Here is a 16,164-nt window from a genome sequence, read left to right on the forward strand (position 1 = left end):
GGGGAACCTTTTTGGACAGGAAGCGTAGGACCAATATCACTCACTGCATGACAGGCCTTTTGAACCGGACAGTTCAAACAACGCCTAGTGCTGTCTGAACAGAAAGTCCTTTTCAGATCTACAGTACAATAGCCCAAAAGAAAAAGGCAGCGTAACTACGTATTGTAGAAGGCTGGCAGAGGGAGCCAGGTCACAGGGCCAAACAGTTGTCCGTTGGATGAATTCTTGAAGATAGTAATTATCCTTAATAGCATAAACACTCTGCGAGAGCCAACACCAGCTGTATTCTAGCAAAGGTACTAGAAGGAAGGCTCTGCTTGGGGAGTGGGAGTGGAGGAATTAGCACGGATGAACTGCTGCTCTTACTAATGCATGATGTCTCTTCCAGTCTGCACAGAAATGCTGGTCAGTGACATGGTATGAGTAGTTAGCTGTTTATACGTGATGCTCCAAGTAGTGTCTGTCTCACTCTAAACTGCAGAAAAAGCCTGAAGCTCTGACCAGACATCTGAGGAACTGAGATTTTTCCCTTAGCTGTGCAAATGATTAGAGTGAAAACCTGACCTTCTGTGAAATGCTCGGTTTCCAAAATGTCTGGGGGAGTTATGTCAGGACCACTTGGCAGGCGGTCGGAGTTCTTCCCTGCAGTTGCATGTTTTGTAAGCCTACTCCAAAGTTGTAATGACCTGGTAAAGCAGTTACCTCTGTCACAATTGAAAATCTGTAGTAAAATTAAGAGAGTTTTCAAAAGCAGCTCTTGGTTTCCAGCTCTCAGTAAATATGAACAGTGAAGGGGGGTTGGCTTAGATTGTCTGTTTGGTCATCTCTGTTTCAATATTCAAGGTTTTTTAATCTATGAAAAACGTGGGGTGCTTAGTTAATTTACTAAGTATTGTTTCAATAATCTGTGCCTCAATAGGAGTTGCCTTTTACTATACTTTTTGCAAGGAAAAAAGGTTTAAAGAGCAAAAGGAAATCTAAAAAAAAAAGGAAAATAAAGAAACTTATTCCTATGTGCCAAGAGGATCACATGCTTTTAGGGATATTTTAATTAATAAAACTCATTATACTGAAGTTAGATTTCTTGTATGGAAACGAGATAATTGAAACCAATAACAGGATGTGTTTATGGCAAAATAAATGTGAAACTGTTAGGTATTTTTTTAATGAGCATATGCATGACTGATTTTTTTTTTTTTAGAAGCTTTTGTACTTCTGTGCCTTATCTAAAATTCTTGTCTTTAGTGGGTATAATTAAAGGCAGACTTTACCCACTGAGCTCAGGGTTTTCACTGTTATATTTATTGGATCACGAGAGGAGTTTTGCAGACTTGCCTGACTTCTTGCAAAAAATCATGAGCACCCCTTCCAAAGAAAGCAAAAATTTGCCAGCTGAATTTTTTAATGGCGCTGGATAATTTTTTTTCAACTGCTGCAGTTATTTCTATATATAGTATAAGGATGTGAAAAGTCATTCGTTCCTAATGTGTTTAAATATGCTCCGTAATGAATGTTGTGGATGTGAAAGATAAGCAGCCTGGAGCTTTCTTTTGGAAGGTATAGAGTAACACAAAGCATCAAAGTTTTGCTGCCCTCAGGACACACATTGAAGTAGTTAAAGTAGTGAGATAAATGAAATACAATGAGATATTAATCTGCAAAATCTAAAGCTCAAGGACACAATAAGTTTTCATTTAAGTATTTCTCATTTGCTGACAATAAGCCAAATAAATCTTAATACCACATTGTAGATGGTGACAGAAATTCAGTAAGTTTCCCTGGGATGAGAGTCTAGTTTGTCTCCCAAATGTTTCTGATAACATACTTGTAGCTGTTGGGATTCCAATCTGAATTAGCTGCTTACAGTTACTTAAGAAAACAAATTTTTTTTCAGAATTACTATTTAAGTACATTTTTGTTTGATGTGCTGAAATAACACACAGTCTGAGTCCTCACTCACTGCATTTCTTCTTACAGGTGCTGGGTTTGGATTAGGAATTGTTTTCTCAGTCATCTTCTTCAAAAGTAAGTGTATTGCTGTGATTTTGACTGCCTGGTTTCCTAATTTCTGTTCACTGTAGGTACAGTTTAAAACCAAGAAATCTTTGAGGCACGTAAAACTTAATCAGCACATTAGACCATTAATTTCATTATTGACTATGTCTTTTCAGTTGAGATGGAGTTACCTAAACTGTAAGCTGTTGTGTAACAAGGTTGTTACACGTGGCATCTCTCGAAGCTCCTACCGTGCTCAGCTCAATTTCTGGAATTGAAGGAAACCCTGAGCCAAATTACTGGAGCCATGTGTCCAGACATCAGTTTATGCCAGTCTTGCCAGGGTTTTAACTGGTCTAAATTCTTCTTTAGTTGTGCTTTGGTAACAGAATAATATTGAGTAATATCTTGAATTCAGAGGTTGCTCTCCATTACATTACAAATATGAGGTCGTGCTCACTTTTGTTCTCCTGAAGTGGTCTGGTTTTTAGCTGATTTTAGGACTCGTAGAACTTGGAAATGCCTAATATCCACCTTCCAGTAGTTTATTCTTTCTTGGTGCTTATTTAACAATGCTATCACTGTCATGTGAAATGAAAGCTTCTCTTGATTTAACTTTTCCTCTCTGCTTGCCTTTCCCACAGGAAAGACATGGCCTATCGCTTTTGGGTCAGGGATGGGGTTAGGAATGGCTTATTCCAATTGTCAACATGACTTCCAGTCTCCATATCTTCTCCATGGTAAATTTGTAAAAGTAAGTATCAGTACAAGTTACAATTATTTGGTAACTATTTGTAAGTTAACATTAAACAGTACATCTGGACATCATTTAAATGGATATTCCTAGAGCAGTAGTAAGAAAAAACTTGTGTTGCCAAGGCAGGAGTGGTTCCCCTGCTCTTTAGAAATTTTAAATATCTGTTAACTAAACTAAACTAACGGTCAGTTTCTGTCTTCAGACTTTAAAAGAGATGAGCTAGGAAGAAACTGAAAGTCATGTCAGGTAGATTTGCCTGTGGAAACAGATCTTTGATCTTCTGTGAAGTTTTCTTTGCAGCATGAAAACACTGATCACTTGTAGGTTTTGTTTGGCTGAATAGTAATGTAATCATTAGTCTGAAGAAGTTGTACACTTTTGAATAGTTTTGAAGAGGATCATTTAAATGAGTTCAGTATTATCACTAATATTGTCACTAACTGTGATGTCATAAAATATTTTAAAACACATTAATTAGCAGGAACGATTTGTGCACTTGCAAACTGCCTACACTGTACCAAGTCCACGAACTGACTCCATTAATATTTTCTTGATTTCTCCACATGTAAAAGTTGTGGCTGTTCTTATGGTAATTTATCACTGTGGCATCTGGAAAAAAAAAAAGCGCCGTACATGTATATTTTGGATCCACACAGCTGTATATTGCTAAAAGCATTCCACTGATACTGATGGAGAGGCATCCACCAGGACATACTTAGAGTTATATTAGCACTTCAGAAAGTACTGAGGTAAAATGTTCTGCCTGGAGCTTTTCATGGCAAGTGCACAAAATGCAGAAATTGCCTCTGTACCGTTTGTCTGCCTAACAGAGGAGGTCTGAAGGTGTTTTTAGGCTTTTTCCTGATGCATCCAGACCTGAAATTTGAGTCCAGTCGTCCTTAGATTTACAGGCAGATGAGCTTTTGCCAGCCTTCTGCAGCCCTGCCAGACATACTGGTTTACAAATACTATCTTCAGCTGCCTGTAAAGAAAGGGAAACAATAACAAGATTCTGGAACAACTTCTTCATTTTCAGAATAGGGTATTTTGGATAGCAACAGAGAGAAAGTGTGACTTTGATGCAGTTGATGCACTGTTTCCAGCTGCAGCCCGGAACCAAAAGGCTGTGGTGACACTTCTGGCCAGATATGTTAACATCAAAATGTGTTAGCTTTCCAGAGCATCCTGAAGGTATTCCTCCTATTTACATCTCCAAAAAGAAACTGGAAAGATGTGTCTGTGGCTTCACGTGAATGGTAAATGTCCTGTTCACATGTTCTGGGAGTGCATTATTCATTCAAGGATGCTTGTTACTAGGGATGTTAGGCAACAGAAAATGGACTTTCAGGTCAGCCTAGTAAGGGATTTTGTTTGGATTAAGGACTAATCTGTGCTCTGGAGCAAGGGTGGTCCTTCAAAGCATGAGGTAATTGAAAGGACACTTCACAGAAGAAGCGCAGCTGCCTGCATGGCACAAGGCTAGACAAATAGTTTCCAGTGCACTGTCTCCACTAGCTTTCTCTGGCACAAAGAGGCTGAATATGCTGAGAGAGGGAATATGTGGATGAAGCCATCTAATGGTTAATGCCATTAATTTTCTCCAAAATGTTGTGTCATGGATAATGGCTCCAGGGTTATTACAACAAAATTATTTCACTTCTCTTGGTTAGGAGCATGGAAAATATTGTTGTACTATCAGTCATCTGTTTTTTTCCTAGAAAATACTCTGTAACTTAACGCTATAGGACTTTCTTTACAAAACTGAGTTTCTGTTCCAATGATAATTTGTCAAAATGTAAGATTTTGCTAGAAAATCAGCTTTATTAAGAGAGAGAGAGAAATGTAACATGGATTAGCTTGAATGAAATTATGTCTAGTTTTTCAAACCTGTCAAGTTCATAGGATCGCAGGATAATTCAAGTTGGAAAGGACTTCAAAGGAGGTCATCTAGTCTGACCTCAACCCAGGGTCAGCTGCGAGGTCAGACCAGGTTACTCAAGGCTTTATCCAGTCTGGATTCTTGATTCTTCAGGATCAAGTTCTTAATTCTGAATCCTAAGTAAGGACAGAGGACCTTCATGGTACCAAATAATCAGGAGGTTACACAGTGATTTTGCAGCTGTTTTATCTGTAATTTGGATCATCACGCTGCCCATCCTTTGGGTTAGTAAGTTGATCATGAAACACTTAACACCAGTGCAAGAGCCATTCATCTAGAACAAGAGACCACTTAAAATGCAGAAAAGTTCTAATTTGTGGTCATAAGATTCTGAGGGCTTTTAAAGTAATTTGATCAAGTGGATTTCACTGTGACTTCAGCTGAATTTAAAATCAACATCTAGCCATTATTTCAAAGCTTAAAACAGCATGGCTGAGAATTATATGGCCAAGGTTTCCTTGCAAAATGGAGAGTATCATATTTTTCAGGTTATTTAGCCTGTATTATTTTTCATCCAAGAAAACACAACGCTGTGCTTTGATAGCAATGTGGATTATATTCATGTCCAAGAATACAAGAAGTTTGGCAACTGGAGCCTTTCCTCATGCCCTTTGTGGATTTGATTTCTATCTGATTTCAATTCAGTCATTGAACAGTTAACTTGAACAGTAATGTTTGGTTTTTTTGGAGTACCCATTTTATCAGAATGGAGGCTGATATGCATGTAAACATGGCATGCTTCTGGTATGAAAATAGCTGCTTAACTTCTCCGTGCTCAACTCCTCAGTCTAGCAAAGGGTGAAAACGTTAGCCTGCCTTCTGGATATGTTACAAAGCTAAGTGGCTTGCTTTACATCGTGCAGCACCTTCTATGTAAGGAACCCAAATGGCTTTTTAATAATATAAGCCTTCTTGCTTTACAGGAACAGTGACTAATGACTAAGACTATCCCAGTGGGAAGGAAGGAGAAATCAATGATTATTCCTCAGGAATACTGAAGTGCCCCTGGAATAAGCCAACATTCTTCAGTAATGATCACCAGTAACTCTTTATACTCCAACAAACTGTTTCTGTACATGAAACAAAGCTCTGTTGCTTGTTTTGTATCGTGTCTGGAAAGTGCAAGGAAGAGCTCTTCTGGGAAATAAATAAAAGACAAATGGCCTTCTCTGGTGTGTTGACTTTGTATGTGAGTGAGAGAGAGAGAATGGAAGGAGAGGACTTCATTTTGAGTACCTAGCAGCTGTGACCACCTGGGTAAAAGCCACTGCGAGAGCTCTTCAGAAAAGACAGCCGTCGTATGTTCCTCTCCACTCTTGAAAGGCAACCCCCATCTAACGTACAGTTCAAAGAAGCATTCCCACCTCATAAATCACCCACTAGACCCCTGCTGCTTATGCCAGTGTTTGGAGAGGAATATAAATACTCCCATGTCCTGTTTGTACAGTTGCCCTTTAAAATTGGAATCTTGTCCTCTCCAAAGAGGCAGAATCCAAAAGGACAAATCCTAACTGTGTGACTGATGCAGCTACCTAGTGCTGTTCCTTGTCACTTTGACTCATGGAGTGACCCAAGTTTGAAACTTCCTTGGTGTGGTGGGCGAATTAAACAGATGCACATCTGGCTCTCAGTTTGCTGGGTTGATTGCTTTTTCACCCCTCTTCTGTGGGAGAACATACAGGTTTCAGTGTCTGGGAATGGGTCACAGATATTTAAAGCTCTTTATTACCTTGGCAAGTCACTAGTCCAAGTACTCCCTTCTACTTTACATTTACCCTAATCTTTGTAATTACTTGTTGGCATGTTGTCTGCTGCTCTTCTCTTGACTTGTGTGGTCATCTTCACTGCTTCTTTACTCGGCACAATTTTCTAATTGTTGAGATGACTCTCAAGGATTTCTTTTCTTTGTCTCATGCTTGATACATGATGTCCATGTAACACAAGATGTAAATGTCTCCTGAGACAGGAAGGAAATGGTATAGATTGATACTACGCTTTCCTTTATTGAAAGCTTGTTCTGCATGGCGAGTGCTGGCAGATGGAAGAGTGACAAAAAAATTCCTCTCCAGAAAGGAAAACACAATGGAAAACAAGTTGTGCAATATTTGTTTTTCAAACCATGCCAAAGAAGGAGGGGAATGGGCTGTGGGGCAGTCTCCTGAGTTCAGACCTCAACTCCTTATCGTGCTGAGCAATGGGGCTGAGATTTGGTCTGGGTGCTACAGCAGTCCTGCACCCCTACATTCCCTGGGCACCCATCTGTGGATCTTAGCCACTGAAGAGACATGTTGAGCTGTGCCCAGAGTCAACAGAAGCTGAAGAGCTCGCCTAGAGCGATGGACTTGTGAAATAAAATCTCTTTAATGCCAGAGCAGTGCTAAAGACTGTCAAAGCATGATACCATCCAGGACCATTGCTTGAACATGTCCTTGTTTTTCCACCTTCTCCCTTGCCGGACTGCATTCATCAGTCAGGTCAAAACAGCTTATTGGGAACAGGATTTCTTTCTTTCTTCCCAATTTTGAATCATTTTATCTGGCCCCAATTTTTAATTTGATCTATGTACTTTGGAGCCATAGCTTCTCTGTGGTTTGGAAAGTGATTTTACTGAGTTCCGTGTGTGTGTGCTGCAATACTAGCAGTCTGGTAAGTGGGTGGGTTCAGCCGGAGAGAACAACATCAACCTGGGTAAGAAACAGGAGAACCAAAATCTGAATATAAATCTGAATGTAACGACTGTCAACACACAGAAAAAGCTGTAGCTATCATCTGGGCCATGACGATGGATTCCATTTTTGGTTTATGTCTCTGTTAATAAGTTGTCCTGCCTTGGTATGCTCTGCTTTAGTTCAAATACGACTTTCCAGAGTTAATTCTTACTTTGATCTACTGTGGCCCATGATCAAGTGGTTCTTCCAGCCGTGGAACCTGGAGGGTATCACTGTAGATATCAATTCACAATGTGTCCTTTATTGCTAGAGCGAGAATAATCAGAACACAAGTTCTTGTTTATTAATACGAAATCCACTAGGGTGAGTGTGGAAAAATTGCACATTTTAAAAAGTGGAATTTAAAACCTGTCATTGCTCTTTAAATGGGGTAAGAACGTACTTTTTCACTTTTCACAGCTGCCTTGCTACTTGTCTGTGTTGAGATATGTATATATATGCATATATAACTAGCACATAATTGGCCTGTATTTGCTTTGTTTTAATTAAAGTTGTATTCTTCAAAACCTATTTTTGAACCTGCCTATGTAAGCCGTGCAAAATATCTCCTTGTGAGGACAAGTCTCCTGTTTTCCTCTATGGGAATGAGACCATTCTGTTCCCAACTGAGGCTGGAACAGGAACGGTTTCCTGCTGCTTGATTTCTAATTACATAAATGGAAGGGGGAAAAGTGGAAATTCTAAGTACCAAAAGGCATGTTAAATTTAGTATAATACACTCATCTGGAAACTATCACATTTTTCCTTCTTTCTTAAGCCTGCTGAAATCATTGCTTCGCCTAAGTGTAGCATGATTTGGATCAGTACCAAGAAGTGCAAACAAGATAGGCCTAAAAAAGTCAGGTGTCCCTACCCAAAACTTAATGACGTCTTTTAGTGGAGAAGTTACTGTATCAACCTGATGCAATTTTGATAGGAAAATGGTGAGTATACAGCGAGGAAAGAAACCATACCACTATCTAGGATAAGGGAAAAGAAAAATTAAAAAGCTGTCTGTTGAATAGAACTGGTTTTGAGCATTTAACAACATTCCCTAAGTGCTTGACTGGCCACAAATCTGACTTAACAGCTTGATTAGATGTCTGCTGAGGCTTTGAGATGAATAAACAAGTCACGGAAAAGCAGAGACTACAGGGAAAAAAATATCAAGCTGCTTTTCTATTGTTTATCTGAGTTCCTCATGTTTGATCAAGATATCGTCATTTCTTTGTATTTCAATCATGAGTAGGAGCCTCAGCCAAGATCAAGACCTTGCTGTATGTGGTGCTGTATGCACAAATAAAAACCAATCTCTGCCCTGGAGAATTTACAAGCTAAACAGATGGGATTAAGGGAGGCAGAAAGCTTTATAGTTCCCATTTTAAAGATGGGAGAAGCTGCAACCAAGGTCGGTGACAAGTCTTGGAAATGTGGCATGTAGCTGGGACTCTAATTTGAGTCTTGAGCTGTTGGCTCAATCAGCCACCCTTTCTGACTGTTTTCTCACTTGGCAGGTCTTGGAGGCTCAAGGGAAGGCTGCCCACTTCATAGTCTGGGAGGCTCCACAAGGGTATGTTCTGCAGCCGTTTACTATCCTCAAATTGCCCCAAATTTTTAATGGCAAATCTCTGCTAAGTTAGGAATTCTGTTTTATTGGAGGTGATTGCTTACAGAATCACCAATAGGTGTCAAACATTGAGATCCTCAGTATTGACTTTGGTGTAAATCTGAATCTGATAAGAGGAGAAAATATTGAAATATGTTACCAGTTCTTTGCATCTCATGGTACAGGACACTGCTGTGTTAGCTATAACAAGCATCATACAAGAAGATAGTCACTGCCTTAAGTATGACCTTAAGTAACAGATCAAGATAGAGGAAAAATATCGAGGAGACGGTATCATTCCAGTAGTGGAAACACAGCAGTGACAGTGTAAGTCAGCTCTTCCAGAGGGTTCGCACGGATGATTCTCCAAGGGAGGAGGAATTGGTTTTGCAGATATTTTTATTGGGTTTCCTCTGAGATTTTGGAGCGATGCAAAAGAAATCACAAAAAATGCTTGTTCTTGGTTGCAAAGACAAGCAGTGGGTGCATGAGTGGACTAAAGGAGGCTGTGCTTCTTGTGATCTACCATGAGGTATAGCTCTTAGGCTTTAGCTAGAAGCGAGGCTGGTGGCAGAGCTGGGGAACACATGAGCAGTGACCTGCTAGAAAAACCACTTTTTTCAGCAGTATTTCAAGTCAATGAGGCATTGCTGACCCTTCCTGTTGCTCTGAACTGGCTGGGTTTTGTTGCTTCTCCCCCCTACCACACACATCCTGACAGCAAGAAATAAACTTTTTCCACATCTCCCACCCCACCGCTGCCTTTTTAAATGGGACTGGTGCAATTTTTGGCACACCAGCTCCAGTAGGCAGCTGTATGCAATGCATACTGTGTCCTAACTGCTCCAAAAGTCCAGCCTATAGCCCACCCACAGTGAAATGCTTAACTGAGTTTGAAGCTAAATGGGAACATAGTTTATGGAAATTCAGCTGTGGATCGCTGTTTCTCTTGTGACTTCTGGCTGTCAGCACTTAGCTGTACAACACTGCTAGCTATTTAGAGCTGGATGTTCCTCGTGGTGGTGAATACTCACCTCCTGTAGCTTATAAAGATCTTGAGAAAGTTGCTGGTGACTAATAAATCACTCTTCATCTCTAGTCTTTATCGGTAGTGCTTGTAAAGGCTCCAGCTCTGGGTTAGGACTGTACACCCCTTCCTAGAAAAGGTCATGCCCCTACCAGTTCAAATTCAGTTCATAAATCTCCTGTTGTATGAAGGCGTGTGTTTCTTTTTAGAAGTTTTGGAGTGTATTCATCCTCCTCCTCAGTGCTGCACTTGAAGCTGTTAGTAGTGACTAACAGCTTCACCCAAAACCATTACTAATCCCGTGAGCCATATGTTCCTTGAGGATTTAGGAGTCCAGTTGTGATACGCAGCACCTCAGTTTTCTCCCCTGTAAAATGGAAATGGTGTTACTCTCTCCACTTGTTCATGACTTTAGGACCTACTGCACTCCTGGGTAGAATTCAGCCCTGTACGGTCAGCGTACTTTGTGGGACACCACAGTCCACTGCCTGTCTGTGTCAGATTGAATCATGCTCCACAGTTCACAAAATACTTTGGCTTCTGCTCTTTGAAGATGCTGGGAGAATGAGGTAAAGGTGTGCTGTGGAAGGGGTGTGTTTCTTCACTTTCTTATCCACCCTTTCATTTCTTCCAGTCACCTGCTTCTCTGTCACCAAACTCCTGCGTGTATTCTCCAGGAGATGCGCTACCGCACAGAGCCGTAAGGGAGAAAGGGGAAAAGAGGCTAAGGCTGAAGGTAACTGCTGTGGGTTGTGTAATCTCTCTCTTCAGCAACCCTTGTCTTGGTTCAAAGATTGACTGAGGCCACAGGAGAAGAAAATAATTTCATGTCCCATGGCTCCATGTGTGATCTGCAAAACAATGGCACTCTGGGGTCTGTGGATGCTGTCTCTCCCTCAGGAGTCAGTATAATGCTTTGTATTATCTGTAATTTTCACTAATTATCTGGAAGTAAATATAAAAATGGTGTCAGATGAGTAATTGCTATTTGGTGGGATGCTTTGTAAATGGAAAAGGTAGTAGAGCAATGTATATTTTGATACAGTCAAATATAAAGTTTGACATCGAGGCACAACAAATACTGATCATATCTAGAGATTGCAGGGACTTAGGGGTTATGAAAACCCATGAACTAAAGGGTTTGCTGCTAATGGAGAGAGGCATAAGGAGAAGCAATGGCTGGAAGCCAAAGCTTGACCCATGCAGATGAGCAGTGAGGCCCTGAATTACCAGCAGAGAGACTGGGCTAAGTTAGGAGAGGAATGGATGGATTTTTGAGCTCTTAATGTCTTAAATGCAAGTTACTGTATTCCACCTGGGAGTGACTGGGTCAAATCAAATGACCTGTAACACACATGGCTTCACATCAGATGATCTAACTGTGCTTGTTGGCCGTAAATTCTCTTAAACTTCCAAGGCCATAAAGGTTGACTGCAGTGTTCCTGGTCTCTGTCCCATGGCTTAATCTGGTATGAACTAAATGCAGGAAATTTTCAGCTCAAGGACCCTGTTTGTTAGACACTCCCTGAAGATGTCCCTGGTGTGGTTCTCAGATACAAGACAACCTCCTTCAGTGCCGATTGTTGCTGCTTTGTTCTTCCAGCTCCTCCCTTTTGGGCTGTTTTCCTTGGTTTTGTTTGAGGGAATGGCTGATGGTGTGTGCTTCCTCCACTCCTTTTTCCAGGCACGGGGCCCGGTTTTTGTTTAATTCTCTCTGAAGATTACATGGTTTCGTAGAGAATCTGTCAAGAGTTGGGGTATTTCATACGTCAATAAATGCACCTTTGGATGATGGATGGAAGTCTGGGGCTGGAGCTGCGCGAGTGTTTGTGGGCTGGAGGTGCACTGGAAGGACTGTATGGGAAAGTCCACTTAGTTGTAGAGAATTAATTCCCTTAAATCCTTGGGAGCATCCTGGTAGGCAAGACGCCTGTGGGAGGCTCTAGCTTACTATCTGCTAAGTTGTGGATTTTATATCCATATTAGGTATAAATAGAGGTAGGCTGGCAGACAGAGAGAAGGTCACTGTGACTCCTCTGAGCACAGGATGAGCCTGTAATTGTTTAACTGAGGCTTCAAGGTTAACTCTTATCATACATTGGGCCAGCTGCTGAGGCAGTCCCTGTTACCAAAATTAAAACCAGAATGATGAAAAATCGGTCCAGTGCTAGCACAGATCACTCGGCATGTTCAAGAAAGCAGTGATAAGCTAAAACTCCTGGCCAGTTTCATTCAGTTCCTCATCAGCTCCAAGAGTATCTGCTTCCCAAAGTCAAAAATCACGGTCATGCTCCAGGGCAGGAGGAGCGGGAGGCAATGAAAGCAGATTTCTCAGGGTCTCACATTTCTGTGATTTTATGAACCACACCCTCTCAAATATGAAAATCACGTTATCACCTTCAGGATTGTTTTGCATTTGTCTTCTGTAAGGCGGGGGGAGTGGGGGCAGAGGAGATTAATCTGTTCCCAAATACATATGTGCATTCTTTTTTCTCTGTTACCCTCATTTAAAAAATGCTGACACTCTCTTGCAGTAGCAGGACTTCAGAAAACTCACACTTTGTGATTTTTGCGTGCTTTCCTTTAAAGCTGGAGTTTGAGCATGAGCCTCTTCCTATGCAACAGCAGTGCAATATTGCTCTGGGCTGAGTCACCCCGTTTCAGGCGGGCGCTGGTTTCCTTTCGGTAATGTGCAAAATGTTCCCTGCGCACATGTGTATGTTCTAAGTTTGTACTGCTGCTTGACAGTTTGTAGGCGCTTCGGTGCCAGAACTGTCTCTAAACGCATACAGGCACCTATTGTGACGAGGCCCTGAGCTTGGCCGGGGCCTTCAGGCAGCGCTGCAAGAAAAATAGTTAATATAATCGGAGGTTCTGAGCGATTGCAGCAGGGGGAAGTTGTGCAGCAGAAAATGAGATGGTTATCAGAGGGGATTTAGCCGGTTGTAACGGAGTCGGAGGAAACTGGTATTTTTGAAGTAGAAAGGAAAAAAAACCAACTGTTTGAACTTGCAGGGAAGGAGGCACCTGCAAATGAAGCCCAACAGCTTCTTCCCAGCCCTCCCTGATAGAAACTGCCCCTGCAGACATGAACTGAATAGCAGAAGGTTTTTGCATGACCTGAGTTGCTGGGGAAGCAAAGGAGGGAGGAACGAAGGGGCCTGGAGTGCCTGGGAGCAGGAGCGATTGGGCAAGGTGGAAAATAAAGCGATTAAACACACTTGGACTTGCTCGCAGATGGGAGGGGTACATTTTTTTTTTCTTTACTGCTGCCCCAGGGCCCCAAAATGCATTGGCACGGCACTACAGAGAAACCACTAATCCCAGTCACCAAGGGGAGGGAACGGGACTTTCTCGTTCTCTCCTGCCCGCCGAGCGTTTGGACCCCTGTCGAAGGCACGGCTGATGGGATTAGAGGAAACAGCTGGCTCGAGTCTTACCCTGCGGGAGCTCGCATTCTCGGGACTCGGGAAGAGAGGAGCGCCCCGCTGCCGAGTCGCATTCCAGGTCATTTGCTGAGCCCAGATGTTTTCTAATGAGCTCTATGATAAATCCTTTTCCTTTACTACTGAGCAAGTCTCTGCCAGCCAGGTCTGTCCCTAAATCTCGCTTTCTACACATGGCCAGGCAAGTTGGACTTTGCAGCCCAAGCCAGCCAACCAAATTACCACTAGGACTCGTGCCTTTCCGCTTTGCCTACGCATAGGGATTCAGCACAGAGCTCAAATCTGTTACCCGAAAGCTGTATCCTGATGGAGGTTACTGATCCAAATTCCTCCCATGGCTTAGGGCTTATTTAGGAACCAAGAAGTGGGAGCTCAGCAGGTGAGAATCCAGTCAGAGCACGGAGCTGATAAAGAGCCGTCTCTCTTTCAGGGAGCTGCACTGTAATTTTGGACCCTTTTGCAAATGAGATGCGGAGAGGTGAAGTGAATTGACTGATGTGAGATGGGGCAGGGTACGCTATGGCAGACACAGACATCTCCCAAGTCCCTCACGGGTAGTGCAAGGGGATTTAACCCTTGAAAGCACTGCTCTGGCCTCTGCAGTGCAGCCCTTTGCAGACACACGTGCTCTCACTTGCTCTCTTTTCCCAGCTGCCTTTCCCCACATGTGTTTTCTAGCATCCAGCTATGGGCAGGGAGCCTTGGAATCTGCGTTAAGACACAAATAAAAGGAATTGTTTTATTTTTAACTTACAAATACACCCTTTTAATTCTCACGCCTACAGTTCCTAGTCCTGTCCTGACAAGCGGGGAGCCCCTGGCACTGTGGGTGTTTGTCAGCAGGCCCAAAACAGCAACAGCAGGCGAGAGAGGCAAGCTCCTGGAGACCGGAGAGCAGGTTTCTGCTGCATCTCAGTGCATGAAAGTCTTTGGGATCCAGCAGCAGGGGAAAGGGCTGAGGGGGAAGATATTGGGGTCTGTGTGGACGTTTTGGGCAAGACTATGTGCTGTGACACTGCGTTGGCAGAGAGGAAGGGGAAAAGTGTTGGCCCAGGGTTTTGACAGTGTCTCGGCAGCTTCTTTCATCCTCCAGTCACCCTGTTCTGTCATGCAAAACCCCTGCCTGTTTCTCCTGACACCAGAAAACCTGAACTCTGCTCCTGGTGCCTCTCCACCTCCTGATTTACTGCCTGCTGTGTTTCCCTTTTCTGCATTCAGAACTGGAACACAACTGAATAGTAGGAAGCAGTGGATGAACTGCATGCTGGCTCACATCTCTGCATGGAGCTTGGCGCACCTCTCTGAGTAATCACACCCCAGCACCAAGGATCCCACAAAAAACATTGAAATCCTGAATTCTGGACCTGATACAGTTGGGTGAATTTCACCTCAACGCCCATGGTCTGTTGCTTTGTAGCTGGTCGTGTCTACATCTGATTTTTCCTCATTTATCCACAGATCTGCAAACTTGCATACAAGCCTCTGTTTCCTCCTCTTTCACTCATTATATTACTCAGAATGAAATAGCTCACTGCTGGTTATGCTGGCCATGAGGAGCAGGGAGAGATTAATTAAAAGCCCAAGTTCAGCAGTGGGTGAAATTGTTGGGAGGTTCAACTTCAGGCTGCCGATGGGGTATGTGGTTGTGGCAGAAGGCTACTCCCTTGTCTGTTGTTGGCCCATTTGGGACTAAGCCATTCAGTGCAATTTAGGGCCAGGTAGGATGCACCTAGCAGGATAAGAAAGTGATGATGGAAGCAGGTTTTTGCCATCCTATTAAATACAAAATCCTATTGTCCCAGAGCTGGAAGAAACCAAGCAGCAGGAAATGGTTCCTCCACTGGCAGTCTCCTTGCTTTCCTAGCTTCAACCCAGGACCAATGCCAGGCACGACCAATGCTTCTCTCAGCAGAGCTGTTGCTTTCTTACCACCTCCTTTTCCTGCTTCTCTGATCTCTGTGCAAATCTGCACCCCAACAGGAGCCAGCAGAGCCCATTCAAGCCTCGCAGGTATCTTTTGATTTGGGTAGCTCCTTGCCAGCGTTTAATGTGGAAGCCTCTATTAGATTAATTGCACCTTCACAGCAACAGAGCCTTTCCGGCCTCCGACAATTATCGTAATTTAAAGACAGCAATGAATGGGGTTTCACTGGGATTGTGTTTGGCTGTTGGGTTTTTAATGGAAAAGGGAAAGAAAGAGAAAGAGAAGGAGGAAGGGAAAAGGGAAGGGAAAAAGGAGAGGAAGGGAAAGGGAAGGAAAAGGGGAAGGGAAAGGGGAAGGAGAAGACCAACCCATCCACTCTGCTGTTGGAGAACTTTCCCTAAGACTTCACTGCAGCTAGGACTGTACCCCAAGCACTCTCTATCCAACATTATGTTTAAATAGGAACTGTTTGAGTTCACCAAGCCAAATCCAGACCTTGTGTGTCACTGCGGGAGCAAACGCTGCGAAATCACCTTCGGCCCCAGCTTCGCTCGCACGGACAGTTCGTTTTTATCCATGTGCGCTGCCAGCGGGCTCTTACCGTCAGTTTTAGCCCTTGGCAGGAGCCTCCTCGTCCAGGCCGGGCGGTGCGGGGGCTCCGTGCCCATCGCGGGGGCTGCGGGTCCCGCTCAGCCGCGGCGGAGGGTGGAGGGGGGGGCAGGCGCTGGAGCCCTCCCTCCTTCCTCCCCTCCCTCCTTCCCT

The 16,164-nt window shown here is 43.1% G+C and overlaps 1 protein-coding gene across 1 annotated transcript; it reads left to right on the forward strand.

Moving 5' to 3' along the window:
* Positions 1-1,977: 1,977 nt before the first annotated feature.
* On the forward strand, positions 1,978-5,861 carry MINOS1 (mitochondrial inner membrane organizing system 1; the record flags this gene model as incomplete). Its single annotated transcript, XM_010183396.1, has 3 exons — positions 1,978-2,025; positions 2,640-2,749; positions 5,615-5,861. Coding segments are annotated over 3 exons (167 nt in total), but the record flags the coding sequence as incomplete, so codon positions are not given.
* Between the last annotated feature and the right edge of the window lie 10,303 nt (positions 5,862-16,164).

This window comes from Mesitornis unicolor, unplaced genomic scaffold, assembly GCF_000695765.1.
Source record: "Mesitornis unicolor isolate BGI_N332 unplaced genomic scaffold, ASM69576v1 scaffold34884, whole genome shotgun sequence".
Taxonomy (NCBI): Eukaryota; Metazoa; Chordata; class Aves; order Mesitornithiformes; family Mesitornithidae; genus Mesitornis; species Mesitornis unicolor.